Source organism: Coffea arabica, chromosome 9e (genome assembly GCF_036785885.1).
Source record: "Coffea arabica cultivar ET-39 chromosome 9e, Coffea Arabica ET-39 HiFi, whole genome shotgun sequence".
NCBI lineage: Eukaryota > Viridiplantae > Streptophyta > Magnoliopsida > Gentianales > Rubiaceae > Coffea > Coffea arabica.
In genome coordinates, this window is record NC_092327.1 from 37,980,265 (window position 1) to 38,007,296 (window position 27,032).

The 27,032-nt window shown below is 36.9% G+C and overlaps 4 protein-coding genes across 9 annotated transcripts; all 4 read right to left on the reverse strand.

Annotated features, from left to right (window-relative positions):
* Nucleotides 1–734: 734 nt before the first annotated feature.
* On the reverse strand, nucleotides 735–3,460 carry LOC113709713 (probable RNA-binding protein ARP1). The gene is made up of 6 exons (XM_027232557.2): nucleotides 2,931–3,460; nucleotides 2,668–2,827; nucleotides 2,393–2,549; nucleotides 2,244–2,286; nucleotides 1,619–1,847; nucleotides 735–1,071 (listed from the first exon to the last, which is right to left on the reverse strand). Exons 1-6 carry the CDS (start codon nucleotides 3,138–3,140, stop codon nucleotides 1,052–1,054), a joined length of 819 nt encoding a protein of 272 aa, XP_027088358.1. The 5' UTR covers nucleotides 3,141–3,460; the 3' UTR covers nucleotides 735–1,051.
* A 6,555-nt stretch (nucleotides 3,461–10,015) lies between these two features.
* LOC113709257 (nuclear transcription factor Y subunit B-1-like) lies at nucleotides 10,016–14,018 on the reverse strand. Of its 3 annotated transcripts, none has more exons than XM_072066245.1 (6): nucleotides 13,796–14,018; nucleotides 13,341–13,586; nucleotides 12,128–12,574; nucleotides 11,960–12,037; nucleotides 11,801–11,849; nucleotides 10,016–10,300 (listed from the first exon to the last, which is right to left on the reverse strand). In XM_072066245.1, the coding sequence occupies exons 2-3, from the start codon at nucleotides 13,559–13,561 to the stop codon at nucleotides 12,346–12,348; spliced, it is 450 nt and encodes a 149-aa protein (XP_071922346.1). In that variant the 5' UTR covers nucleotides 13,562–13,586; nucleotides 13,796–14,018; the 3' UTR covers nucleotides 10,016–10,300; nucleotides 11,801–11,849; nucleotides 11,960–12,037; nucleotides 12,128–12,345. The 3 variants fall into 3 exon arrangements, with proteins under 3 accessions (XP_071922346.1, XP_071922344.1, XP_071922345.1); XM_072066243.1 differs by having other exon boundaries at nucleotides 10,016–10,345; XM_072066244.1 differs by having other exon boundaries at nucleotides 10,016–10,345; nucleotides 13,712–14,018.
* Nucleotides 14,019–16,819: 2,801 nt separating this feature from the next.
* LOC113710521 (uncharacterized) lies at nucleotides 16,820–22,001 on the reverse strand. 4 transcript variants are annotated; one of them, XR_003452898.2, is made up of 9 exons: nucleotides 21,741–22,000; nucleotides 21,045–21,519; nucleotides 20,799–20,916; nucleotides 19,692–19,810; nucleotides 19,121–19,206; nucleotides 18,439–18,548; nucleotides 18,319–18,351; nucleotides 17,529–17,799; nucleotides 16,820–17,140 (listed from the first exon to the last, which is right to left on the reverse strand). XR_003452898.2 is itself a non-coding variant. In XM_027233572.2 (8 exons), exons 2-8 carry the CDS (start codon nucleotides 21,473–21,475, stop codon nucleotides 17,740–17,742), a joined length of 957 nt encoding a protein of 318 aa, XP_027089373.1. In that variant the 5' UTR covers nucleotides 21,476–21,530; nucleotides 21,741–22,001; the 3' UTR covers nucleotides 17,271–17,739. The 4 variants fall into 4 exon arrangements, 3 of the variants coding, with proteins under 3 accessions (XP_027089373.1, XP_027089372.1, XP_071922281.1); XM_027233572.2 differs by lacking the exon at nucleotides 16,820–17,140 and having other exon boundaries at nucleotides 17,271–17,799; nucleotides 21,045–21,530; nucleotides 21,741–22,001; XM_027233571.2 differs by lacking the exon at nucleotides 16,820–17,140 and having other exon boundaries at nucleotides 17,271–17,799.
* Nucleotides 22,002–23,418: 1,417 nt separating this feature from the next.
* On the reverse strand, nucleotides 23,419–25,152 carry LOC140014779 (uncharacterized). The gene is made up of 2 exons (XM_072066198.1): nucleotides 23,999–25,152; nucleotides 23,419–23,753 (listed from the first exon to the last, which is right to left on the reverse strand). The coding sequence occupies exons 1-2, from the start codon at nucleotides 24,613–24,615 to the stop codon at nucleotides 23,537–23,539; spliced, it is 834 nt and encodes a 277-aa protein (XP_071922299.1). The 5' UTR covers nucleotides 24,616–25,152; the 3' UTR covers nucleotides 23,419–23,536.
* Between the last annotated feature and the right edge of the window lie 1,880 nt (nucleotides 25,153–27,032).

The window sequence follows — 27,032 nt, forward strand, 5'->3', positions numbered from 1 at the left end:
AATGAGCTGCTGCTATTTCCATTACTATTCATTCATCTTTTCTACAATTCAACTTTTAAAGCACTGATTCAGTAACATTTTCTATACAAAAACTCACTGTACTGCTTAATTAGCTCTGGCTTGTATAGTTGTCCTGATATTCTGATTTACAATAATACAGAGGAAATAAAAAAAAAAAAAAAATGGCCCATAGATTCAATTGTTTAGGCACATGGTTTCTAGAGATCTTCAAGTTTTGAAGCCGGAGCAAGTGACTCTATTCTAGTACAAAAAATATATTCTTTGTAATGAGCTGTGCATGCTGGCACATAAGTTTATGCTTTTTAAAGAATCTATGCAAAATCTATTTTAACCTTCTCAATACATTATTGTTTTCTGCTGAAATGTATGTTTGGGTGACAGGTAACTAGTGGACACTGATTAAGAATACTTATTTTCTAACACTTGTTAATATAGATTCTAGTGTTAATTTCTTGTTAATATAGATTCTAGTGTTAATTTTTCTACAAAAAATGAAACTAATTTAAGAAAGTATATTTTTTTTGCAGGTGCGAACTTAATTCGGAAAGTGTCTAAAGACATAGGTGGAATAAATATAACTATACGCATTTACATGATAAGTTAGATGTAAACTAGGTGTTCTCGTATATATTCAAATACCCAAAAAAAAAAAAAAAAGAGTAGGCATTTACTTAGTCAAGGTTTTGGTTGAGCAATGAAAGCATCTCATGAGATGTGAGAAATGGATAACCCTTGTTACAGTAATTAATGCTTGTTTTTTGCAGTTGCTTCCAGCTCAATTTGAGATACATCATGCTTGTTAGAGGAAGAGAGAATGAATGAATACAATTAGATGCCTAAGAATAATTTTTTTTTTAAGATAGAAAAAAAAATAAATGAAATGGAAAAGAAGAGAGCCACTGCAGAGACTGCAAATAATGTTGTTCTGACCAGCAGCCACCACCTTCTCCTCCTCCTGTTATTTTCATCTCTAACTGCTCTTTATCCCCACTTTGTTTTAGAGCTCCAGTGCTTTTGCCAACTGTACCTATTATTCCACAGCCAAGCAAACTGCATCTCCATAATCAGCTTACAATTTTACTGCACATTTCACTGACATCTAAAAGAATAACACAGCTTGCAAAGTTGCAAAAGTTTTATTTTCTTATGGCAGATAATACTACTATTATAATTAGCATGTAAAGTTGAAAGTTTGATCAGATTCTGGTCTCACATTCAGATCCACATGCTCATGTTCAGGTCACAGCTACAAAACTACCATACCATGTGGTGAAAGGTTTCTTTACTATCATCAGAATTATTGAACTAGGTTACATGATTCTTCTTTCCTTAATCATTTAGGACTCAAACAAAAGTTGGAACCATATATAACCCACACTAGCATTAGAAGATTAGACAGTTTATTATCATATGGGCTCCAAATATATACGTTTTAGAAGGATGCAGAGATCAAATATCTAAGGAATGGTCTAGACCAGAACATCCCAACTTGAACAGTACTGAATATAAAAAAACTTTTCATGCACAATTTTTGGCATGAAGATTTTCTTCTCTTGAAGAAAGTGCATGGAGAAACAAAAGCAAGCAAGCAGGGTACCTGTGCTGGGAGAAATGGATGTGGGCTTTGATGTCAAGGCCGGAGCAGAAGCCATTGGGGCAGGTGCGGTCGGAGAGTACATGTGAGCAGGAAGGCCCATTGTCTGGGTTTGATGGAAATGGTAGAGAGGGTACATGGGCATCAATGCATTTGCTCCCACCATTGGTTGACCAGGGTACACTTGTGAGAAATGCCCGTTCATGTAGGACCCCCCAGTGTAGCTTAGCTTCTGTTCATCATCGGGGACAGAAGAAACCAAATCAAACTCTTACACAATAATCCTCTCTTTTTTCCTCTTTTTCTTTCCAGGCAAGGTTTAGAGTTCCATTTCAACCAAAAAGTAAAGAAATCTGGTGCGTTTGCAAAATCATGCAATTTCCTCAAAAGTTTTTGGTTTGAAACGCGATCCAAAACTGGTAAATGTGTCCATGTGAATTAAAGCTTACTAATAATAACTAGGCAAATGTGGTCCAATTTTGTGCCTGCCTACTTTGGCCAATTGGATATCTGGAATAGCCTAGTTGAATGGCTCGACAGTTTTGCATCAAACCAATTAATTACACAGTTATGGGAGATAGAGATAGTGAGAGCAATAGTCATTGTTTTATGAGATTCGACTGCTTACATGGCTGTAACTCATGTCTGTGGCAATATAGGTCGGAGAGTACCTGAAATAAGTTATAAAAAAACAAAAATAAATTAGTAAACTAAGTGGGAAGTATGAAATGGACCACCAAATGAGGCAAGACATCTGATCTCATCTCATGGACATACCCATAGATTGGAACAGCTTGATGGTGATGATGAAATGGTGCTGCAGCAGGAGCACCTGGCTGTGGTGCTCCACCTGGATAATACCATGGCAAGTGATTTGCAGGTGCTGCAGCAGCTGTATTACCTCCTCTTGGTCCAACTCCAACAACATTGCCACCTTCATATTTTTCACTTTAGACAAAAATAAATAATCCTAGTAACATTATAAAAAAAAAAAAAAAGAAAACCCATGACCTAAAAAGACGGGAGAAGAATAGATGTAGCAGTAGTAGCACCTTGGAGTTGGGGAGGAGGAGGAGGAGGAGGCATATTAGAGGAAGGCCTTGGACGTCTTGCGCCGAGGGAAGCCAGATTACAATTGGCACGCCGGCCGTTGATGACTGGGGTGGCATCCTCACAAGCCTTCTTTGCCGCTTCTGCATCCTTAAACGTTACCTACAAACAATTTGTAGTATATTTGATAAAGCATCCGTGACCTGCCAATTGCAACTATCCTTACTACTGTTGCACATGATCAGAATTTAGTGCTAGTACTTACAAAGCCATAGCCCTTGGATCTGCCGGTGACTTTGTCAGAGATGATGACAGCCTCCAAGATCTCGCCGTATTTGTCAAAATGCTCCCTCATGGCTTCTTTCGGAGTCTCCCATGCTAACCCTCCCACGAACACTTTTGTCAACGTTGTGTCACCCAAGTTTTGCTGTCCATTACTACTTACATTGTTGTTGTTGTTCATCATCATCGTCATTGTTTCTTTTATTAATATCCAAAACAACCGAAGAATTGATCTCAATAACCAATATCTCCTAGTACAATCTATATATATATATATATATATATATATATATATATGTATCTGTACCCTTAAGTTTCTTGACGTCTTGTTGCAGATGAAACGCTCTTCAAGACTGTGAAGTTGAAAGAGCTGTTAAGAGAAAGAAAAAAAAATGGTGGGAGAAGAGTGAAGAGGGGATTTGAGAGGGGAGAAGGGAAGAATATATAAAGAAGTTTAAAGGGCTTAAGGGTTGAGAATTGAGAGAGATTAAGGGATGAAGTGGGGTAGATGAATATACTACTGTTAGTGTTATATTATTGTAATGTTGGGATTGAGTGGTCATACACTCATAAATACATGTAGTAGTACATCGACATATACAACTATCAATGTGATGCGAGAATGTGTATATGAATGATATTGGAATATAGTAATGGAGGAAAGCAGAGGGACAGAAGGGCAGACAGATGGGTTTTGGTGTTGAGGCCATCAGCAACTTGCCCTCCTTTTCATCTCCTTCCTAGCTTCCGCTACTATGTGTCTGCGTGTCTTTTTCTTTTTTTATATTTTCTTTCTTCTGTTTTCCATGTATAAATTGTACCATGTTGCACTCATTGATTGGTTTAGTTGTTTTTCTCACTGGATGGATGGATGGTTTTTTTTTTTTTGTCCAAAAAATGTATGGATGGATGGATGGTTAATAGTTCCTGTTTTTGGTGATCAAAAGACCCGAAACAGAAAAAAATGTACAACCTTTGTCTCGTATATTTAGTCATGTTTGAGAATACGTGCTTTTTATATACAGTACACTCCATCAAAAATTTTTTCTTTTGTTTTTTTTTTGTCTTTAATCATGTGTCGGTCAAAGTAAAGAGTAAAAAGCAATTTCATCACATTTGTCTTTATGCATTATTAATGAAGGGTAAAAAGGAAATTTTAGAGTATAAAATAATTAAAAATGTCAAACATGATAAATATCTTGGAATAGCCAAAAAAAAAGATATAATGCTTTCAATGAGACGGAAGAGTACTATTATATTACAATTATACCAACTATTCGGTTTGCATTGTAATTTTGCCAAGTGTAGGAAATATAAATATGGCTATTTCACCACAGTTAAACAAAAGTGCAATTATAGTATTTGCATATTTTTCGCCCAACTACTTATCTTGTTCAGAAACGAGACTGCGAACCAGCAGAAGTATCAATTATATCCTTCCTCGAGTTGCTGCGTGCTGTCGCTGGTGGAAGAGGGGCCACCATTTACCCATTAATACGCCTGCCGGCCCCCTTCTTCTGCAACCAAATTCACTCGCCAGTCAAAGTCAAGTTACCCAAACGCATAGGAAAGTAACCCACATGGCTTGTGGAAACTAATTACTACTTTTTTCCACCTTCTCTTGGGAGAAAGAAAAAGCTTAATACTTGACCCTGTTACGATGATAAGAGCTCCTTACTTTTCAAAACTAGAAACGTATTCTTTTCAGATCCAAAGGCCCGTCTTGAACGTCACTTGTTTTAGACTTCTAGCAAATGGGTTAATTGTTCAACCGGTTGGTGGCCACCACCGAGCTTTTAAGGCTTGGTGGGGCTTGCTTCCCACCAGTTTTCATGTTATGTGGCTCTCTAAAAAATTTCAGATGAACGTATAGTGCATCCGTTTGGTTCGATGGTGGTTCAGTTCTCGTCGATCTCCCATTGATCTAGTTGAGCCCTCTTAGAATAGGTTAGAGTAGGAATAGAAATAGATGTAGAGTAGACTATTATCGACTGTTGAAAAAAATAAGTTAATTATTCATCTTAGAATAGAATACTGTGCTGTCACATGCTTCACCAAAAGAAAAGAAAGAGAAAGAATTTTAGCACAATTTGTTAAAGTAAAGAAGAAACCTTCTGCTCATATTAAGAAATATTGTACAAGCAAAGATGAGTAGTTAATTGTTGTGTAGATAGTATTGCCCTATATCTCTGTGTGGATCCTGATGGGGGAATGAGTAATGAGTTTAAACATGGTAGACATGCAGTGACACAACAGGCTTCGATACAAAGAAAGGAGAGGGAAAGATAAACGGCAAGAAGAACCTTTTTGCACCATGATCAAAGGGTCCTATCCGAAATTTATCAGAGGCCTCTTCTGCTTTGCTAGTAGTGGGCTATAAAATTATGCCACAAGCAAATCAATTCCATTTTCAAAGAAGAAAAATTGAGTCAGAAGGAAATTCTAACCAAATATGAAATTCTTAAGTAAATTAATTCCCTACAGTCGTCCCTCTCTTGAAGAAAAGAAATATTCGAGTAGGACAGACGAGAAACACTTTAACAATTTCAGACGTGACATTATGTATTTGCTGGCCAGGCTTTGCGAGCACATCATTGATCCGGCACTTCTAAAACAGTTGAATATTTCGTTACTAGCTTGTTCTAGCAAATTTATTTTTTTCAAATGGCTCAAAATATCAAATTTAGTTAACAATTATGGGTCGAGTTTGATCAAATTTTGACCAGTTATGTTGTTGAGAGTACAACTTCAAAACAAAATCTGATGCATTGCCGTCCTGGCCGAGCCCTCTAAAGGACTCCCGGAAATTCCAAAGTTGGAAGAACAAAGACAGCAAATTCCAACAAAGAAGATGCACCCAAAAGAAGAAACAAAATGATAAAGATAAAGGGTATAGGAATTCTTGGTTCGGGGAGTATATTATGCAAGCCCACAAGACGTACGTAAGTATTATTATTGTACAAAGTAGATGGGAATAATATTAGAAACCTCCTTTCTCATAATAATACTCAATTTTCCTGAAAATTTTAAAATCTCACTTATCTCTCCCATCAGCTTGAAAAGACTAAATATTCCTATCAAAGATAACAAATTGATAACATTATCTTTACTCTTAGTAACTATTTAACCAAAAGACTAGAACAAAATAAAAATTTTAAATTAAAAATATAGATTAAAAAATCTACTAATAGTTCATCTTTCTCTAATCAAATTTGTGGTGGGACAGTAGAGGATGTGGGTAAATTAAATTTAGTCAAAATCGACCATTTAGGAGGATTTTGATGAGCCATTAACACCTTAAAATTTTTCAAGGACAGTTATAAGGAAGTCAAGAAATTTTTTAAGGAAATATGTTTTAACACATGATGTAGTTTAAATTGTACTGAAAACTAAAATAATCTCTTCATATGTGTGGTTTGTAATATAAATCCTACTTAGAGAAAAAAATAACTTTATAAATAAGTTAGAATTAAAAAATAATCTGATGACCAAATATATATCTAAGATATCCCTTTTTTCTTTTTATTAAACATTATGCGTTATATTAGGTAATAGTTATTGTGCATCTATAAAATTACTTATTATTGCATTTATAATTGCTCATATTTTCATATTTTTACTTTTTAACCTTATTTTATTTTTTATTGTCATTGTAAACTTCATAAGTAATATAGCGTAAGGTAGTATTAGAACAAAAGTTTTATCTTTTTTGCATTTCCTCTAAAGGAACTAAAATGTTATAAGAAATGATAATCCAAGGGAGGTAGGTGAGATTTTAAAAAAAAAATCTAAAAGATGCTAAGTGATATAATGAGAAACATTAGAGGAAGTTTCTGAAATTATCCCAAATAGATGACTACAACACACGTTATACGTAGTAGGTTGCTGGCGGAGTCAAGAAGACAGCTAAACGCCGTACCAAGAAAAAATTAGTACTATTAACCTGCGGTAACGGATTTAACGTACACCTTGACTACGACGCGTTGTCTGGCCTTCAGTCCTGCGATTCGCAACAGTTGTGATTGGCGTCAGGAGATATGATGGACTCTTTTTGCTTTAGCTAGCTAGCCCAGCCATGGTCAAAGACTCAAAGCTAAGCATATTTTTCCCTACGAATATGTTCTGATTTCCCAGCCAGATTTAAGCTGCATCCTGCATCTGCATGGATGTACTTTAGACAGGTCCGAATATCACACGGACATTTTCTTTTCTGTGTTCTTTTGGGGTCAACTCGAAGCAAGAATAGAAATGGAAAAAGCTTTTAATTCTTCTTTGCCTGTTTTCTGGTAAGAAAACTTCAAGGCCTAAATTGGGAGTTTAGAACAGGAGGGAAAAGAAAGGAATGATAAAGTTGTGGCCGTTGTAGTCTAGAAGCATGTGGGATAGTCTTCACAAGGTTTGATGAAGTTTCAATGACAATAGAATAGTGTGTAGTAGCACTTTTTTTGTAGGTGAATTTTACATGAAGGAGTTTAAGTGAACGTACAAGATAAAGAGGTTCTTTTAATCTTTCTTTATTCTTCCTTAATATTTGATGAGTTCTGAACTATATAGTACACTAGCACTGCGGAGTAGTTTCCCCTTTTTTTTCCCCTTCTTCTTACCTTCTGAAGTTGTATACCATGGAGTAGTTTTGATGAATTTGAAGGAATATAAGGGTACGTAAGGACAGTCCGGCTTCAGTATCCCCAAAAACTATAGGCTGAAAAAGGCCAAACAAAAAAAATCACTCAAAGAAATCGCTCTGGATCCCACTCTTCACTCCCCACTGCTTTTTTTTTTTAATCATCATTTGTCTGCCCTAAATCTATTTTAAGGAGAAGGTCCAATTGAACCTATGAGATAATCGACGGGGACTGAATCAATATCGGATCAAACAGATGCACTACGCATCCATATAAATTTAAATCACCCAAATGATAAATCATATATTATGTTTGAACTCTCGATCTCCCATCCCATCAAGCGCGTACTCTCCACTGCTTGACTGTTCTTATCTCTTACCACTCTAAAACCAACGTGGCCAGCTGTATACCAAAATGGGTTGGCTAATTTGGTAAAATCAGTTAGTCGCAACTGACCATCATCATAACGAAGGAACAATTTGACCCTTTCTTTAAGCAGGAGGGATGTGTGTGTGCCACAGTGTTTTGTGTAGAGTAGACTTGATAAATCATTATTATTAGAGGTTTGTAAGACAGTAAAGACTAAAGAGTATGGATGACCATGAGGAGTACTGAGGACAGTGAAAGGGGTGCAAAGTTGGAATCCCTCATGGGTCTGAGTTGGCCATCCAAAAGGTCATCCCATTGTGCCCAAAACAACATAAAGAAATTAGATACTACTACAAATTAAGGCAACAATCAAGGCAAAACAGAAGGGGACATATCATACAAATTGAGTTGCGAATTGGGTAGGGATGCCGAGGGGTGTGCGTGTGGGATTGACAAATTGAGCTTGCAAGCTCATATGCAGGCAAGAAATGACGGTGAGGACGTGGGCTTTGTGTGGTGGTCTTGTGGGCGCTGCTGGCTGGCTGGCTGGCTCTGGAATGTGAAGGGAATAATACACAGGAGGGAGAGACACCTGTATAACATTCTCCATGCGATGCTGTAATTTTTTTTTTTTTTCGACGAAGTGGGTGTCCGGATCAATTCCGTAAAGGTGGCCCGACTAATCCCACTCCGGCCCGGCCCGACGCCCCAATCAGTCCTAGCACGTTAAATGCACGGCGAAACTGATGTTGCTGCGAAGGTTCGACCCCAGGACCTGACGGTCCCGAGAAGGAGGCGCCAACCACCAGCCCATTCACGTGGGGGCACGTGATGCTATGCGATGCTGTAATTGCCACCACCTTTTCTCGATAATTGATTGACATCTTCACTTCTCACGTGCATTCGTACCAAAACAAGAAGTGTCCTTCCAGTGAATAAGACCACAGTGCATCGGATACAATTGCTTTTCCTGTTAATTGGTTGCCTAGCCCGTCGATCTCAGATGGGATATAATAATATCTTTGCTTATTTGGTTGATTTGTTGCCTTAGAGACTTTTACTAGGATAAATTAGTAAACTACCGCTAACAGCATCATGGCAGCACAGCTTTCTTGAAAGGTTCAGTCAGAAGAATTAAAAACTGGAAATTCGATGTGTTCACTGCAACTAAAATTCAGCCCAGCCCTGCCCGCAGCACAATTTGCCTTCGGATACTCTCACTTCTGGATTTGGTGCGAAGTGAGAAATGCCATTCGAGGATCAATTTATGGTCTTGATTGCCCCAGCCTTTTTAAGTTTTGTCCGAACAAAACTGGCAAATCATGTAATGTAGGGATCATGACACAGATTTTTTGGACTCTGATATTAGCAACCTCATTCTAATTGTATTCAACGGCAGTGTTTGCACGGTTGACTAATGAACTTTACTAGGTTTCAACGGTCCCAAAATTTTTTAGTGGTAGCCATATCAAAATCAAATGCTTCCCCCCCCCCCCCCCCCCCCCTTTTTTTTTTTCAAATTGCAACCCAGCTATTGCTTCCTGTGCCACGACTAATAACTAAGGACAAATCTTAGTGCCACAACACACACACTTAATTAACACCATCAATCATGGCCGAACCAGCAAATACTGGATGGAGAAAGTCACCCACAAGGAGAATGACTCTTTCCAATTCACACGGAAACATTGGTTTTCATGACCTCCAAATTTTCAAAATCATAAATCGGAACCTAGACTGCAGAAAAAGAAAGAGAGGGTTGAAGAAATATGTCCACAATTTTACTTCTACAATAAAAAAAAATTAGAAACAAATACTCACCAAATCAATCAATTATATGCAGGTTGTTACCTCACGCAAGGATTCCAAACAGTCCTATAGGTAAAACGTAGAAATGCATTTTTTTTTTTGGGGAAGAATTTTCAGAAAAAGCTTGGACTAGTAACAGATAACTGACGATGAGAAGGCCGTACCTCAGGAGGCTACAATAAGATTTTCAATCGGTTACTAAAACGCATTCCGAGCAAACAGAAGACAGCAAGCAATTGACAAGAATTTATAGTTGCCATGAAAATTACCAAAATACCACAAACCTTCTATTAACTTCACTATAATAAAATGTCCAAAGGCAAACTAGAACCTATTCAGATATTGTCCAAAGCCATTTTTTTTTGTAAGATATTCCACATATCTCCCTTTAGGATTACACAGGTAAACTAAATATAGCAGGGAAAAAAAAAATCAAAATACTCCTCTGAGAGCAGATGCCACGTAAGGTGCCAAGTAGACAGTCAGTTTCCACGAGGTGCCATCCCATTGTGCAGTGACTGGCATCAATGAAGGAGGAGTACGACTCTTGCTACAGGTATATCATCCATAAGACATTTACAAGATGGTCTGATGACTACAAAATTCCAGAAGTAGGGGAAAAAAATTAACAACTCCACAGGCTAATCAACAGCATATACATCTTTATTTTCTATTCTTTCAAATCTGGAGCAAATATATAACTAAAAGAAAGAAAAATTTGTTTCCCCTTTAAAGAGCAATTTGACAATACATTGGATGGGGAAGTAATTTGTTAACCTGTAGAGTGTTGTTATACCCCATAAAATGGGAAAGAACAGATAATAGATTTGTTAACCCGTAGAGTGTTGTTATACCCCATAAAATGGGAAAGAACAGATAATAGATTTGTTAACCCGTAGAGTGTTGTTATTCCCGTTGCTTGGGAGTCTGAGTGTTTAGGGCATGGAAGTCTATGACACTCATGGAGCATTGCATCACAGGGATTCCTAAGTTCTTCAACCACAGTTAAGTATGTCAAGCATTATGACAGCTGGTATATCCAACACCTTTTCTTCCTTATTGGACTTGGTAACAACCATCTCCAAGAAACCAAAAACTGCACACACTCATTGCCAACTGAAGGGACAACCAACATTGGACTGGTTAATTGGATTCAAACCATTTCTTGAGGTGGGTTAGAAAGGAACAACAACATTGGAAGCGATGAAAGATTATAGGATAGAAAAGTAGGGCATTGTGGTTACAATGCACTAAACGTTGAGATTTTGCTAGTTACATGTTTGATATTGCTGAATAGAATCTATATATCTCATACAGAATGGGACCATCAGACTGTGGGCACATCAAATGAAGCCATAAAGCACAACTAGAAAATACCACAAGTACATAGCAAGCAGCCAGGGCATGTGGGATGTAGATGGTTTTCTAAAGAGCATCAAATGCTGCTTGGAGAAGCCTAGTCAGTGAAATGAAAAATGCAGAAATACTAGGATAGAGAAACTTTCAAGAAGTGACTAGCAAAATAGAGAAACTAAATACTTTTTTGAATCAAGAAGCCACCTAAAAAGCATAAACAATTACTCTTTGTTTCAACACTGACCTTATCTGAGACGAAAAACCACGGAAGCTAATTAATTTGTCCACTCGTTCAAGATAAACATTTACACTTTTCCTCGGTAATCCACTATTGCTAAATAAGAAGGTGAATCTAACTTGTCTCAACCAAATTAGCTATACCTTCCAAATGCACGCCTTTACATCTAATTAAATCTTGCATTAAAGATGTAACAACACAAGCTGAATAGACTGAAGACAGAATCCATGGAAAAAAAAAACTTTGGATTTGAACACATAATAGTTGATCCACAAGGGCAAAGGTCCAAACTGACACTGGTAAAAGAAACAAGGCGGAATGAAACCAAACAGCATACAATTTAAACCTTCAGACTTCAAAAGAAGGCAGATCCTATTTTCAGTCATCTGTAGCTTTGTAAAAGATATAGAAATGTAATACACGAAAAACAACCACTTCGCAAAAGAGAAAACTCACCAACATCTTAAACTTGAGAATTTGCATAACCCACATGTGTGTAAGAGAGCTGCATGATGAGCCCAGATAGGCCAAAATCAACAACAATGAAAATAATAATAAAATTGCTCGACCTATTGAAAGTACTACAGTAGAAAATAATCCACGCATATCGCTCACCTCGGCATTAGAGCCCATCTGAGTTCCAACTGTATTAGAAACTCCATCTCCACCCCTAGCAGGTACCCTGGTGTCACCCTAGCAATAGGTATTTTATCATCATTAACTGTTGAATAAAAGGGAAATAAGAAAAACAATTAATGAAAAAGCTATCAGCTAGTTAAGTACCTCTAACTGTAGCACCATGGTTGTACATGTATCAGCCAAGCCCAAAACAACCAGTCATTGAATTAAACAAAGTCAGTTGCTCATCAGTGACAAACAAAATACACCAAATTCTAAGACCAAAAGAAAGTAAATCCTGCAAAAGTACATTAAACAAGATATATAAAGTGAAATATTCGCCATTTATTTTCATTTATACAGCTAATGACACCATAGACAAGTCAAGAGCCATAAGTCTTTCGTTGCTCCAAAAACTTAAAGAGATAAACAAGAAACCAGACAAAGCAATCACAACTAGAAAAATAAAAGGAATTGCATACCTCCCTGTATCGAGCCAGATATGCTTTCAGTGGTTCTATGTAATCCTCAAACCCTAAAGTTGCCATTGCCCAAAGCAGATCATCACCATTTATGGTTTTCCTTTTCTCTTTCTGACACTTGTCACTTGCTCTGCGCAACAGAAGGTATGAGAAAGAAACAAAACAAGCAAACCAAACCTATATCAAAATGACTTTTCAGACACCACCAAAGCATTTTTTATTGTTCATTAAAAAGAAGCAATAGCATGCCAAAGTGAAGCTCATAAAATTACATCAATAGCAAACTGTGAGATCTAATTCTAACAGGTATATAATTTCAAGTAGTTACTGCATCAGTATACAAACACATTTGTTCATTCAGGTGAACTTGGGTTGTCAGATTTCTACATCTTCAGAAAGAAATGTAATCAGGACCCTGTTATACTACATGTTTCTACCTAAAATCTAAAAACAACAAACAAACGTCAAACCCTCACAAACTTCAGTGGCTCAAGTTAAATTTGCAGAACAAAATATTACAACTTTGTGCATGAAAAGGTTTTCCTACAAAAGTAACTGAGTTCAAAGGGGAAATCTTATATGCGTATGCAGTCTTAATTAATCACACACCATATCTTGATTCTTGAGTTCTTTTGAATTGTTTCCGCTCAGCCAAAATTAGATTCCATAAGCCAAAAACCAGTAACAGACAACAAAAATGGCAAAGATTCAAAATTTTCTAGTTTCTGAATTAACATCCTAAAAAATTTCTCAAATTAGAGAAGTTCTACAATACTACTGTAATAAACATTCTTCATTAATCAACTTAATAATCACAATCATGCAGACATAGTGATAACAGCAGTAAATATCACATATCTACTACAAATTTTAACAAACAAAATGAAAAATCATACTCGCTTGTGATGAAGCTGATGAATTCGGACACGCATTCCTGAACAGTATCCTTAGCATCCTTTGCAATCTTGCCGTTAGCAGGCAAGGCCTTCTTCATTATGCGTCCAATGTTGGCAATCGGGAGAAAACGGTCCTGCTCCCGAACGTTCGACTGAGGGCTCTGCTCGCCCCCGCTCTCAACGCCGCCACCACCAGGACTCACAGGAGGAGCTTCAGCCATCTCCACTAAAACCCTAGCCCTTGCCCTAAAACCAAAAAAAAATTCACCCCAAAAATTTCACACATTCACACAAAACGACAAAATGCCAGATCATTCAAGTCTTCGCCTTATTCATCATACATCAAAATGAACAGGAAAAAGATAAAGAACCTAATCCCTTTGATGATCGTCCACGTTGACTGTGTGTATTGTGTGTGAAGATTGAGAACGGCGACTGTGTGAAGAATCACTTACCAGGGGGTTGAAAGAGAGGTCGATGGGGTGGCGGGGGTTTGGGAGAAGTTCGTATTTGGCGCGAGAGATGGGGATTGGTTGATGGAGATGATGGTTTAGAGTTGATTTTGGTGAGAGGAAGGGAAGGGGTAATCGGACGATGGAGAAGAGGGGAGAGCTGAAACAGGAGCCTGCCTAAGCTGCTTCTGATTTCGAGATGGTGTGTTAAAAAAAAAAAAAAAGAAATGTACTACAAATGGGGGTCGTATTTATAGTAGTAGTAAAATGCAAGTAGGGAATTTATTCCTCTTTGTGCCTTTTTTTCTGATCATGGATGGAAAAAATTAAATTGGGGAAAACAAGCTTTGACCTGAATTTATTAGGCGGATAAGGATGTTAGAAGTTAATTTTGCTTTGAAATATTTCACTTTGAAGTGGGATATACATTATTGTTCTTCATCACCCTTAAAAAGAAAAAGGAAATGAAGTAATATATATTCGTGGAAGTAAATTAATGTTGGACATAAATATATTCATGGATGGAAATGAAGTAGTATCGAATTTGGATGAATTTCTTGCATTATATTTTTGTTACTTGGTAAATAGTAATGATATTTGAACTTAATTAAGCAGGAATCATGAAAAAAAAAGACGATTATAATTGTTGTTTGAATTGACTCTCCAGCTCATACACAATTCAAAAGATACATTCATACTATCTAACACAACAATAACTCTATACACATTCACTCACAAAAAAAAAAAAAAACTATTTATGGTATCTATTATATGTGGGTTTTACCACTTCAATTGGAAAACATAAAAAGCAGTTTGTGTAGAAAAGGAGCTATTTACCTCTCAATCTTTTAATAGAATATTGATAGCAAGTAGATCTTTTAATGGAAATTATTTAACCAAAAGATTTAAGTGGTTCACAGCACATTCACTACTAGATAATGAAAAATGATGCCTTGCCTAAATTGGGGATAGTTGGTAATGATGATGGTGATATGGCCAGTTTCACCAGCATTAGCCCTGTAGCAGAAAGTAGAAACTATAAAGAAACTGCGATGTAGAAAAGCCAGTTTTAGTGGCCTCAAGTATGAAGAAATCAGTTTCAGTAATGGTTTCCACAAGAAAATATGCAAAAGGAACAATACAGAAATGCTAAAATGTTTTAGAAACAACTCCAGATTAACCAATGAAAAATTGCACTAAAAGTAAAACTGGTACGAGTAGTATATTGACATTAACTGCATGTTTTTCAGTACGGTGGTGACCATAAATTTGTGTGATCGATCAACATTGTATATGCATGGATCTTTTGGACGTAGGGCAGCGGTGGTTGTATATGCATGTTTTCTGGACGTAGGGCAGATCAACTGTCCCTGAACAGTGTAATATTTTTTGAATGTTTTGTAATTTTATGTTAATTTCGTGTACATCCTTACAACAGAGGTGTGATATTTTGTTACTGTTCATGTGGATCTCATATGTAATAGTTGCGTTTCTGTTGTTAACTTTTACAAGTAATTCACTTACATCTTGTTCAAAAAATGTTACATTGTTCTGAATAGTTATTACTGACAACTGTCTAGGCCCGTATTCGGATATATTTGCCTTTTTTAATATTTTGTTCCATATAACAATCTTCGCGGGCCTTTAAATTTGATGTATAAACTTGTATCAAACTGGTTTATTACCACATTCTTCGAATTTGGAACAATCCATGTAAACGTGACACTTAAATTGAGTACTAGGGTCTTTAGGGTTTTGCAGTTCTCTTGATAAGATAATTGTATAGCAATTACATGCTAGAAGTACAATGGTGATTTTTGGTTACGACTCCTTTACAAAATTAGAAGTAGAGCGGCAGTGGACTGGTGATGGATGTCATTAAAAGTGCCGATCCCATTAACGTATTGCCAACACCTCACACTTAGACTCCATAGTTTTACCACCCAAGAAGAGTTCGTGACATCCTAAACTTCTAAATATACTATTAGCAAATTATGATTATCTGAAAAGTAAATTTGATGTCAGACCAACGATTGGATCATAAAAGAAGATTTCTTGACATAACAAATCACTTAATAAATGGAATTCGTATCACTAGAATAACTATAGTTACACAATAGGGTTTAGGTTCATGCGCGCCCACATTTGACCAATTTGTAGTGACTGCATATCATCAAAAGTTAGGTGTTTAAAATACTTAGAAAATTATAATAAAAAACTACTAATTATTTCCTGTGATTAAATTAGGCTAACCGCCTATTTTTCTAAAATAACTAAGACTCCTAAAATTAAATCCCGAGATGAAAACTCAAAATTTGTTTTTTTGGAGGGAAAGTTGATATTTTATTCATTAAAAATTTGGTCTTGAAACTATTTTTATTGAATCCAAATGGCGGTACTTCCTTATTTACATGTAATATCTTAAATATTACATGTAAATAAGTCCTGAATGCTAGTAATTTGAATTACCTATGGCTTGAACACAATTTATTCAAGCATAAAGGACCAATGTACAAATAACAAATAATTTCGCCACCTCCCTTCTAGTAGCGACACGTGTCAGACGCATGTTGCATAACTTGATACATTCATGTAGCAACACTTGACATATGTCATGTAAACTGATACGTGTCATGATCCTATGATAACACATGTCATTCAAGTCGACATGTGTCATGACCTTATAATATGTGTCGCAATTTCATCTCCTCTTAAGACGCTAGTTGGAGCATATATCAGGCCAAATATATCAGCAGTATACCTGGTTACTATACTGATATCCTATATTATAAAGGAATGTATTTGGTTTGATTTGTAGGGGACATTTTAAAGTAGAAGGTGTAAAGGAGGAGAATGATGCACATATAGAGGAGCCCCTTAACACCGGTGGTCTAACTGATTGGGAGGTATGAGGTGCAGTCACGCTTCATTGTTGCAGATTACACGGTTTATTCAGACCAACTGGAGGTTGAGCCTTTTCACAACTTTTCAGTTGCATAAAGTATGTGGGCAGTTGCACATTTAGCAGAATCTGGTAATGGTGAATTATTGCTCATAAAAGACTTCTTGATGTCTATTCTGGAATGTACTAGGAAAATGCTGCTGCAGATCTGATGTATCTTCAAACAAGTGACTTCACGGTTGAAGCTATCAACTTAAAGTCGTATAAGGATTGAAAGAGTTCAACTAGTTTGGGGGAGGACCAAGCATTGTCCATAGCCACCAATGGCTCACTATCTCGCAATCAGAAATATGGAATGGAAACCGAATCTATTTTGTAGCAGAGCAGAACAATTCGTGTTACTGGGAAAGTCGATATGTCAACCGGAATCTGGTCCATGGAGCATCCTACAAAATGCAACATAGGATGGTTCACACCAACACTGCACTCCTAGAGCCAGAATGAAACTTAAATTTTCAAAGAAAATGCCATTTTTAGTATTTTTGTAATGCATTGTAGCTACAAAGAGAAAAAGAATGCATAGAAGTTGAATTCATACTATTTTCTTGAGATATTGAGGCCATTGTCTTAGTTCGGTTTGCGTTTTCAGATGGCACAATACACAGAGTCTTAAAATTTTGAGACATTTGCTTCGTTCATCTATCTAATCTCTCCCTAAAATGACAAACAGGGAGAAAGCCAGACATGTACTAAGATCATGAGACCACCCTATTCATCAGTATTGCATAAAATCATAAGATGGTATAATATCCATAAATGGCATCTGAGTCGTACATGTCTGTCGAGAAGATCATAACACCACAGTATTCATCAGATTTGTCAAGCATTGAATCTCATAGTGGCCACCATCATATATGGTAATTCTGATACTCCATTCCCCTCTCACAGCTTACAGATGTATGCAGCCTTTTGATAACCCATTATAAACGCGTTCTTAGCTTTTAATATGTTGCCTCATCGTTGTTCCCTCGACCATGCAAGAGTATCAGTCTTTGCATAAAGCAACTGGGTATGCTTCAAATCCTGCTATTTCCATTACCTCCTTCTGTTCAAAGTCAACAAACAGTAAATGTGACTACCTAATCCATGAAAGTTGTAGTGGTTCTACAGGGTTCTAGTTTTAGGTTACTTGACAATTTCCTGATGTGCTAATGTTATTTGTCTTTTGTAAGTTTAAACAACTATTACCACTAGAACTTATTAACAAAAGAATAGCATCTCCACACAGTGGTAAAGTCTTGAATGAAGCATTGGAGTCCCTAAATAATTGTTTGCAGCAGCCTGCGATAGAACGTAATTAAAGGAACCTATTTTTAGCATGCATCTACAACTTGTAATGAGTTCACTACATCTTAAAAAGAGTATCCTCCATCAGTGTTCATAAGTATTGATGCAACTTTGTCATTGCATTGGCATAGTTGCAAAAAATATTTTTTTTTGCTCCATAACTCCACTGGCATGATTTTTCAAAAGCATTCCATTTTGATCTAACATTTTACATCAATTATGCATCAGGCTATTCCTTTACTTAATTATACTAGAGCATTTGGCCAGCAAAAGTTACCTGTATTATTGATGTTACCCTCCCGGGAGTGACCTGACATTCCAAAAAATATCAGACAGATAATCAGTTCTTACAGAAATTTAATTTCCTACTCTTCAGTATAAACAAAAGTTCACACACCTCAAATTGTTTCTCCTCCCATCTTATTTCCGTTGAAGTTTTTGATTCCATGGATTTCCATGAACTTGGGACTAGAATTGTCTCTACATGTTCTATAATTCTCAAGCTATCTGCAATACTACTCAAGTTAATACCCTATTTGCAAAACATGATTGACAAAATTTACCATTTGTCATGTAAGTAAATTAATTCACTAATAGATTGCATCCTATATCAGCTCATAAGATGGCAAAAGGTTAGAAGCTAATAATTTCTTTGCAGTAATGCCATTACCATAATATAGTTTCAACTGTTTGGCAAGTTAATCATGTGAGCAAAGAGCAGCTAATCGTGGAAGATAAGAGTGACATCAGAAAGAGTTAGTCTTATCATGAGATTTTCACAGAACAAATTTCTCCATTCCCCAAGCACATGCAAAGAAGATAAAAGAGGGAAAAAGAAACAAACAAGTACAAGATATAAGACATTCTTGAATAAAAGCAGCTCCACAGTTCTCATGCTAAGTTTGTGGATAGTTCAAGGCATAGGGAGTTGCATACAGGAATCAGAGTCCATCACCAAAGCAAAATACCCAACACAAGCAACTAGAAATTTTGCTAGCTGCAAGCTCATAACTGCAGGCTGTATAATAGGATCCAACCTGTTAACTCTAAAATAAAATCATAATATCAGGCAGACTCACTTGTAATGAATGCTTCTCTCCACATGTTATGCTGTGACCATGATGGCGCAACTTCTCTAAACGGGATCCCATTCCTCAAGCATATCCTGCAGAAAGTAAACTCACAAGACATTTATGCTGCACAAACTCAAGCCTACAAGACCCATGGTAGAGAAGAATGGCTAAACAGTTTTGGTTCTTATGTTCCAAGAATCTGAAGATTCTGGGACCTCGAAGACAAAAAAGATTTAGTTTGGACCGCTAAAAATCTTAAAAAAGTGTTTGACCACAGATTGTTACCATTAACTTATGATTATGCATGACCAGGTCAACTTTTCTGCACAAACAAGTCCACATTTTGTATGTGCATTATGTATCCCAGATTCAAAATCTCCACAAACATGCATAATGGTTAATTGGTAAGCAATTTTGTAGTTGGAAATAATGTTCCCTAGTGGCATGCAGCACCATATTGGTAAAGTAAAAGCATCCTTAAAAAGACAGAAATAATGTCTACAGCTGACATTTGAAATGATCCATAGATGACTTATTTTCTGCATAAGCACTTATAAATCTTTGAGAAAGAACATACTCAATTATTACTTGGCGTATAACTCCAGGAAGCACACCTTCACTAACAGCAGCTGTCTGTACTTCGACAGATCTTTCATAGTCGAAATCATTCTGCTCATAAATCTCTCCGCATTCATCCTGCAGACAGGTTTCACTAGTGGACTGAGTTGAAATATCATATGCCAGCACAAGACTTTCCGATAGTAAGAAAACAAACAGCTAGTTGAAACTGACTTTTGCAAGTCTGTGCTGACTGCAGCAAAGATTCTTCCACAAAGCATTGTTCATATAGAAAGTACCAAATTAGAGTTAATTAGTGCATTTACATTGGACTTTCTTGAAGGGATATAAGATGCTAGTTCCTGCAGTTCCCTTTTTTTGAGATGGTAAATGTATCATGCAAGTCCCAGGCTGGTAGAAAGGCATAACCTCTGAATGGTACTAAATACACTTTTTGGTTCAGTATGTCCAATTCCACCAAGCAAAGAGCTATAGGTTCTACCTTTATGTTGTCATAACAGTTTTCTAGAATAGGACTTTAGGAACCCTTTCATAATGTAACAGGTTCTATTGGATGAATCTTCGATGACTTAAAAGAGAAGGGGGTAAAAAACAAAGAGAATTTGTGAATAGTTGTAAATTGTCAAATTAACATAAACACATAGTTAAGCCAATAAAAAGGGACAATATGGATGAAAGGGTTCTGCACCTAAACTTCCCTTCCATTATCTTATCCAAGATATTTCTTATTACGCTATTGTTTCCAAATTCCAGCAACCAAACGTTGGCCTAACTCAAAAAATTCAGGCAAGAATGAAAATTTAGAATATGTAAAAACTGCACTGGTGGTTCATACAGATAGTAAAGACTTGAATGGAAATCATGTGACAATACTCATCAAATAGGTCTACAGAGTGAACTACAAAAATGTAACTACATATAACTTGATTAAACAATATCAGCACATTCTACAACTAGTCTAAATGTGGCCTCTCATGCTTGTGTGCTTACTTTTGAAACAAATTTCATAGTCTAAAATGAACAAAAGTTACACTAACATCAGTAAAATTTACAAAAAAGTTGATCCATGCAACCAACTTGAAACTTCAAAATTTCAACTACACACCTTGCCACAAACAACAAAGAAATTCGTTAGGCATCCTTCTAAGATGTGATCACCATTGTTTGACAATAGAAGCTCAGTAGTTGAAGGTGGCCTCAGCTTCTCCAAATCCTTCCTAAGCCTAGCTATAACAAAGTACAAAAAGAACCCCTCATGCACTAAAACATTAGCTTACATGCATTTTGCCATACTAATGTGATCCAAATGCAATAATGGACAATCAGAAAGAATCAATTCAAACATAATTACCTCACCCAATCCGAATACTTTGCATTAGCGATATCCCTACCGCGTCCCACCACAGCTAAACGCGCACCATTTCCTTGGATTCCAAAAACACGGGGAACATAGCCACCAAAATGCAAATAAACATCAAAGACTGCTTTCAGTCTTTCCTCATTGACGTCCTCAATCTCCCTTAAAGACTCCAAATTTCCACTCACTAGTGTCGTAATCGACATTTCCTCCCCACATTTCCTCTCTTTCAGCACAAAAGGCAAAGCTTTTCCCATCGAATCATTGACTAGAGCACGAATGACGAGATCCCATTTCAAAGATTTCTCTGACACTTTAACAAAAGGTACCATATCTTCTCCAGCTTTAAACAAAAGTTCGGGCCTGGAATTCAAGAGGACTTTAACAGAATTTGAGAGCCTGGATAAATGTCTTTGCCAAAACATGATTTCCGCCCCATTATTGTGAGTACGAGTTGTCGTATATGCACCTGAAATCAAACTAAATTTCTGTTATTTTAGCAGCTGCTTTTTCTTTGTCACCGATAATTCAAGAAAATTACTCTAGAAAGACTAATATCACAAACTAATACCGACGCTTTTCATTGATTCTTCCTACATTTCATTCCAATCAATAATCGAATACTAGTGGGTGTATGATACTCTTTTGAGGTGGGATTTAAGGGAGATGCAGGGTTTAAGAAATTATTACCGGGACACGATTGCAGTAAGGTTGCAACAGGGGGTGTGTCGGCCGGAGGAACTACGACGCCGTTCGTGAACAGAAACCTGCTGAAATTTGACATTTTGTACTTGCAGTAGCAGTAGTTTTCACTTTTCAGTGAGCAGCGGTGGCAAAATTTTCAGTCCAGCCGCCAGCTGCAAATGACACCCGTCCTTTTGAAGAGGAGTCCTTTGAGTTTCTACAATTGCACTTTTAGCACTGATTTCTTTCTGTTTTCTCTTTTCTTTCTGCGAGTTGAATTTTGTGGTAGTGGTCATGGTAAAGAATTCTCAGCCTGAAATCGTTACGTCAAATTATGAATTAACGAGCGTTAAGGGTTATGATTCAAAAATAAATTATTCTTTTTAAACTTCTTATTATTGGGAAAGATTTTTTTTTCTGTTGATTGCTTTTTCTATAAGATTATAATTAATTTTGTAGTTATATTACTAATAATTAGTTGTATTGGCAAACACATAATTATAATTTTGAAGAAAATTAGTTATACTGTGAAAAAAAAGGTGAGAAGTGGGAATTTTTTTACACTATATAAAGTGACACATTTTTAACATCAAAAAGTACTCATATATAGAGGGATATAATAATGACTGAAATTATGAAACACTATGTTCATATGTTTCATAATCTTGCGTTTTCTCTCCCTATTATTATCTGATCTTCCCACGGCCTTGCCTTTTCTCCAATCATTTTTTTTCCAAATTATAGGTTGCATAGGCATGTCGTGGATTTCTATTGTGTTTTCTAGCAATACTTATAGTCCAATATAATTTTCAAAAATAGAAGGATAAAAGAAATTGTGTTATATGAAAACTGAAACATGAGATACATTATATATATATAGGGTTGCTCCTCTCTTTTTAAAATTTAGAGGAGTAAATCTTGGCACCATTCTGCTTAGATGTCTTAATACTTCTCTTTTTGGAAAGAAGGAAAAAAAATTCTTCACTATTTTAGTGTAGGATCATAAAAATTTAAAGATTTTGAAAATAAATCATAAGCATGCATTTTTTTTTTTGACAAACAAAAGGATCTGACCCCACTTCAGGTCCCAACCCTTATTCGGATTATTGGGTTATTCCCCATTTTTGTGACAAGACTCGAATACTGGATCTCGGGTGTACTAACCCTTAGTGAGACCTGTTCGGCTGGCTTGGAAGAGCTTGATAACAGAATTTAATGAAAGTTTGTCCAATGAATGTCCTTCAGATGCTACGTGAATGAAACTCAAAGTGTTAAAGTTTTTCGAAGAAATGGAAATTATGTCAAAGAAAAAGTATACTAAAATGGAGAGGCAATAAAGTAAATGCACGCATTATATATTAAAAAGACAAGTGTTTTTGCTAATGACCCCCTAAAACTAAAAATGGTGGTTAGAAAAATTCTATAAATGATTCAACCAAAAATGTGGCCAAAAAAGGCAGGTCATTTAAATGCTTTTGAAAAAATAAATTGGGCAAATGTCAAATCTATACCAAGATTTTGGGCTAAAAAATGTCTTAACTTGAATAAATTTGTAAAAGATTTGGAGCAACTAAGACGCCGGACAAGATAATTCATGTTTATCCTCATCACTCAAGTCCACCGACTACTGTAGCATGCAGTCTTAAATCCAAAGATACTTCAACCCTTAAAATGTTCCAAAAACTAAAACCAATAGACGAAATATACTTCAACAGAAATATACAAATCCCTTATTACAACAGTAACACAACTGTAATTGCAGTTTGGATTGATTAATCCCCTCCCTCCTCAGGCGTCGTTCATCATCTAGGTAATGCAACATTTCTTGGAGGGGACTTCTGCTTCCTTACATACTTCCTAGCCCAGACATGCTTCCCATTGATGGTGTACTTGGCTCTTCCGCCTTCCACCACCGCATCAAGGGCTGAGGCTGACCTTGCAACAATTCGGGCGTACAATATTTGCTCATTTGGTGGAACTTCTTGCGTCTGAATGGCTTCGATGAAATCTCCAAATTTCCTGTCAACAGATGAAACATTTGACAATGGAAAAGATCTTTGACACACACACACACACACAACTATATTTTTGAACACGTTTGCACAATGCAATGCAACTAAAATATTTCACGCTCTCGGGCAAATTAGTCAATGATAATGCCCCCAAAACATGTAATCAAATGCAACAAAAGACAAATTGAATGATCCAAAAATCAAATAAAAGTAGGAGAGACAATGGAAGTAATAACAGATGATTAGAGATACCTAATGAAGAACTCCCTAACTTCAGTTTCTGATATAGGGTAACCCTTGGAGAAAGTTAAGAAGATTGTCCTCTCATCGGGGGAGACTACATCATTCTCCTCCACCAAAGCATTCAGGCTAGTGTTCAACCTGTGACACAGTTCATTTTCCACAATCTGATCTTCTGTTAACTGTACTGATCCAATGGGCCGCATACGATTATATAAAGGAAGCCAGTATGGATAAGCAGCAGCAGCATCAACATTAGCAGGTGGGGTTTGAACCACATTCACCATCACCCCGTTCCCCATAAAATTTGAACTATTTCCAACATGATAAAAAGATGAACTTTGGCCAACTTTATCCACCGATGGCAGATTGGGGTTTCTAACACCACCATGGCTTCGCGAGAGCATCGTTCCAACTTGACCAAAAGACGAAGAAGTTTCGCCAACTTTCTCCACCAATGGGGTGTTGGGGTTTACACCACCATGGCTTCGCGAGATTGTCCCAACTTCACCAAAAGATGAAGAAGTTTCGTTAGATCCTTTTAGGACCGCGGGGACAAAAAACCCGGTTCCACGGGTGTTTTTGTCGAGCAAGTCGTAAAATGCCCTGGAACAAACTTCCCCGATCATTTTCGACACCCCACGAAGAACCCCAATTCGATTCTCGTAGAAGTATTGAAAGCTGATGTTTCTCTCCACAAAACTAGGGAGCAACACGAGTTCATGTGGGTCTTTTTCTCCAAAAGGGAAAGAATCACTTTCCACACATTTGAGACACCACACATTTTATGTTTCTCGTAAAAATGTTGCTGGCAAGGACAACATTTGGTTCACCAAGGTCAAGTTGTCCACGACTTCTTGTTCTAGCCATAGCCAAAACGCCATGAGTTGCACGGACTCGGATGGTTCTCGACCCAGGTTAGTCATCAAGCGAATGAACAACTTGCGGTCGATGGAATGGAAGGAGTTGAATTCTTCATCATTTACTGAAGAGGAAGCTGTGGTGTAAAGGAGAGGAAGAAAGGATACCTGTTAGGACCGGACCAGGAAATAGACAAACTCAAGTTAGTACAAAGTAGGCGGTATGACCGACCATATAATAGATAGGCGGTAGATACCAGCCATATAATAATTAGGCGGTAAAACCGACCATATAAAGACAGATAGCAAAGCAAATAAAAGACACAGAAGATTTACGTGGTTCGGTCAAATTGACCTACGTCCACGGGCGAGGGAGGAGCAATATTTCTACTATGAAAAAGAAATACAAAAGCCGTAGGAAAGTGGTTCCTAGGCCAATAGGCACTTACAAAAGAGTTTAGAAAATATTTCTAAACTCAAAATAAGAGAGCCTAAAATATTTGACTGAATGGGCTAAATGACTTAAGAAGCTAATAGCCCATATAACTCTCTTAAGTGGTGCACTTAAACTTCTCAAAGGCCTTCTCTATTTATAGGAAACAATGAAGGCTATTCCCTCAGCTTCTGGCGATGTGGGATTACAAAATTCTGCCACAGTCAAGAATCAAGAATTGCGGCTGCAGCAAGAAGTCAAGAGTTGCTGCTGTGGCTTGACTTTAACAAATCTCCACCTTGGCATAATTTTGAGTACCACTATCGACAATAGTAAAATTGCTCCACCTTCTCCACATAAGCCCCAATGGGCATAAATCACCAACAATGAATACCAATCAAGTTCAAGCACTGTTTGAACTTGTAAATTGGAAGAGGTTTCGTAAACATATCGGCTGGATTGTCCTTAGTATTGATTTTCTGAATAAGGACTTTTCCCTCAGCAATGATATCCCGAATGAAGTGATACTTCACATCAATGTGTTTCGTCCTCTCATGATACATCTGATCTTTAGTCAAGTGTATGGCACTTTGACTATCACAGTGAATATCAGTAACACCTTGATATAGACTTAGCTCGCTAAATAAACTCTTCAACCACAAGGCTTCTTTGATTGCCTCGGTCACAGCCATATATTCTGCTTCTGTAGTAGACAAAGCTACGACAGGTTGTAGAGTAGCTTTCCAACTAACAGCACAACCGCCAATGCAAAATACATAGCCTGAAAGTGATCTTCTCCTGTCAAGATCTCCAGCGTAGTCTGAGTCTACAAAACCAACCAAAGTGTTATTATTTCTTCCAAACTCCAAACATGCATTTGAAGTACCTCGCAAGTATCTGAGAATCCACTTCACAGCCTGCCAATGTGTTTTACCAGGGCAAGACATATATCTGCTAACAACACTGACTGCTTGTGCAATATCTGGACGAGTACAAACCATTGCATACATAATACTGCCGACTGCACTGGAATAAGGAACCCGTGCCATATAATCTTCCTCTTCATCTGATTTTGGTGATTGAGCAGCAGATAGCCGAAAATGGCTAGCAAGAGGAGTAGATACTGGTTTAGTATCTTTCATGCCAAAACGCTCCAAAACTTTCTCAAGGTAATTTTTTTGGGTCAAGAATAACTTCCCTACTCCTCGATCTCTCTTGATATCCATGCCAAGAATTTTCTTAGCTGCTCCTAAATCTTTCATTTCAAATTCACTATTTAACTGCAGTTTCAAAGTGTGAATTTCTGACAAATTCTTGGCAGCAATGAGCATGTCATCAACATAAAGCAGCAAATAAATGAAAGAACCATCATTTAACTTCCGGAAGTAAACACAACTATCATACATGCTCCTCAAATAACCATGACCCAACATAAAGGAATCAAACCTTTTATACCATTGTCTTGGAGACTGCTTCAATCCATATAAGGATTTCTTCAATAAGCAAACATGGTCTTCCTTACCTTCAATTTCAAAACCCTGGGGTTGTTTCATATAAATTTGTTCTTCAAGTTCGCCATGTAAGAAAGCTGTCTTAACATCAAGCTGCTCTAACTCCAAATTATACATGGCTACTAAAGCAAGCAAAACACGAATAGAGCTATGTTTAACAACAGGTGAGAATATATCATTAAAATCAACACCTTGTACCTGACTATAGCCCTTTGCAACCAATCGTGCTTTATATCTTGCAT

What these genes read in the sequence shown, in the direction of transcription:
- LOC140014779 (XM_072066198.1), bottom strand. Translation starts at nt 24,615, where the DNA reads ATGATCGGGGAAGTTTGTTCCAGGGCATTTTACGACTTGCTCGACAAA. An exon ending in GTTAGGGAGTTCTTCATTAG is followed by an intron (nt 23,754 to 23,998) that starts GTATCTCTAATC and finishes ATCTGTTGACAG; the next exon opens with GAAATTTGGAGATTTCATCG.
- LOC113709713 (XM_027232557.2), bottom strand. Translation starts at nt 3,140, where the DNA reads ATGACGATGATGATGAACAACAACAACAATGTAAGTAGTAATGGACAG. An exon ending in CAAGCTGTTCCAATCTATGG is followed by an intron (nt 2,287 to 2,392) that starts GTATGTCCATGA and finishes AACTTATTTCAG; the next exon opens with GTACTCTCCGACCTATATTG. An exon ending in CAGACATGAGTTACAGCCAT is followed by an intron (nt 1,848 to 2,243) that starts GTAAGCAGTCGA and finishes GATGATGAACAG; the next exon opens with AAGCTAAGCTACACTGGGGG.
- LOC113710521 (XM_027233571.2), bottom strand. Translation starts at nt 21,834, where the DNA reads ATGTCAAATTTCAGCAGGTTTCTGTTCACGAACGGCGTCGTAGTTCCT. An exon ending in AAGTATTCGGATTGGGTGAG is followed by an intron (nt 20,917 to 21,044) that starts GTAATTATGTTT and finishes TGTTATAGCTAG; the next exon opens with GCTTAGGAAGGATTTGGAGA. An exon ending in GGGTAACATCAATAATACAG is followed by an intron (nt 17,800 to 18,318) that starts GTAACTTTTGCT and finishes GACTTTGAACAG; the next exon opens with AAGGAGGTAATGGAAATAGC.
- LOC113709257 (XM_072066245.1), bottom strand. Translation starts at nt 13,561, where the DNA reads ATGGCTGAAGCTCCTCCTGTGAGTCCTGGTGGTGGCGGCGTTGAGAGC. An exon ending in ATCAGCTTCATCACAAGCGA is followed by an intron (nt 12,575 to 13,340) that starts GTATGATTTTTC and finishes TCTGTTGCGCAG; the next exon opens with AGCAAGTGACAAGTGTCAGA.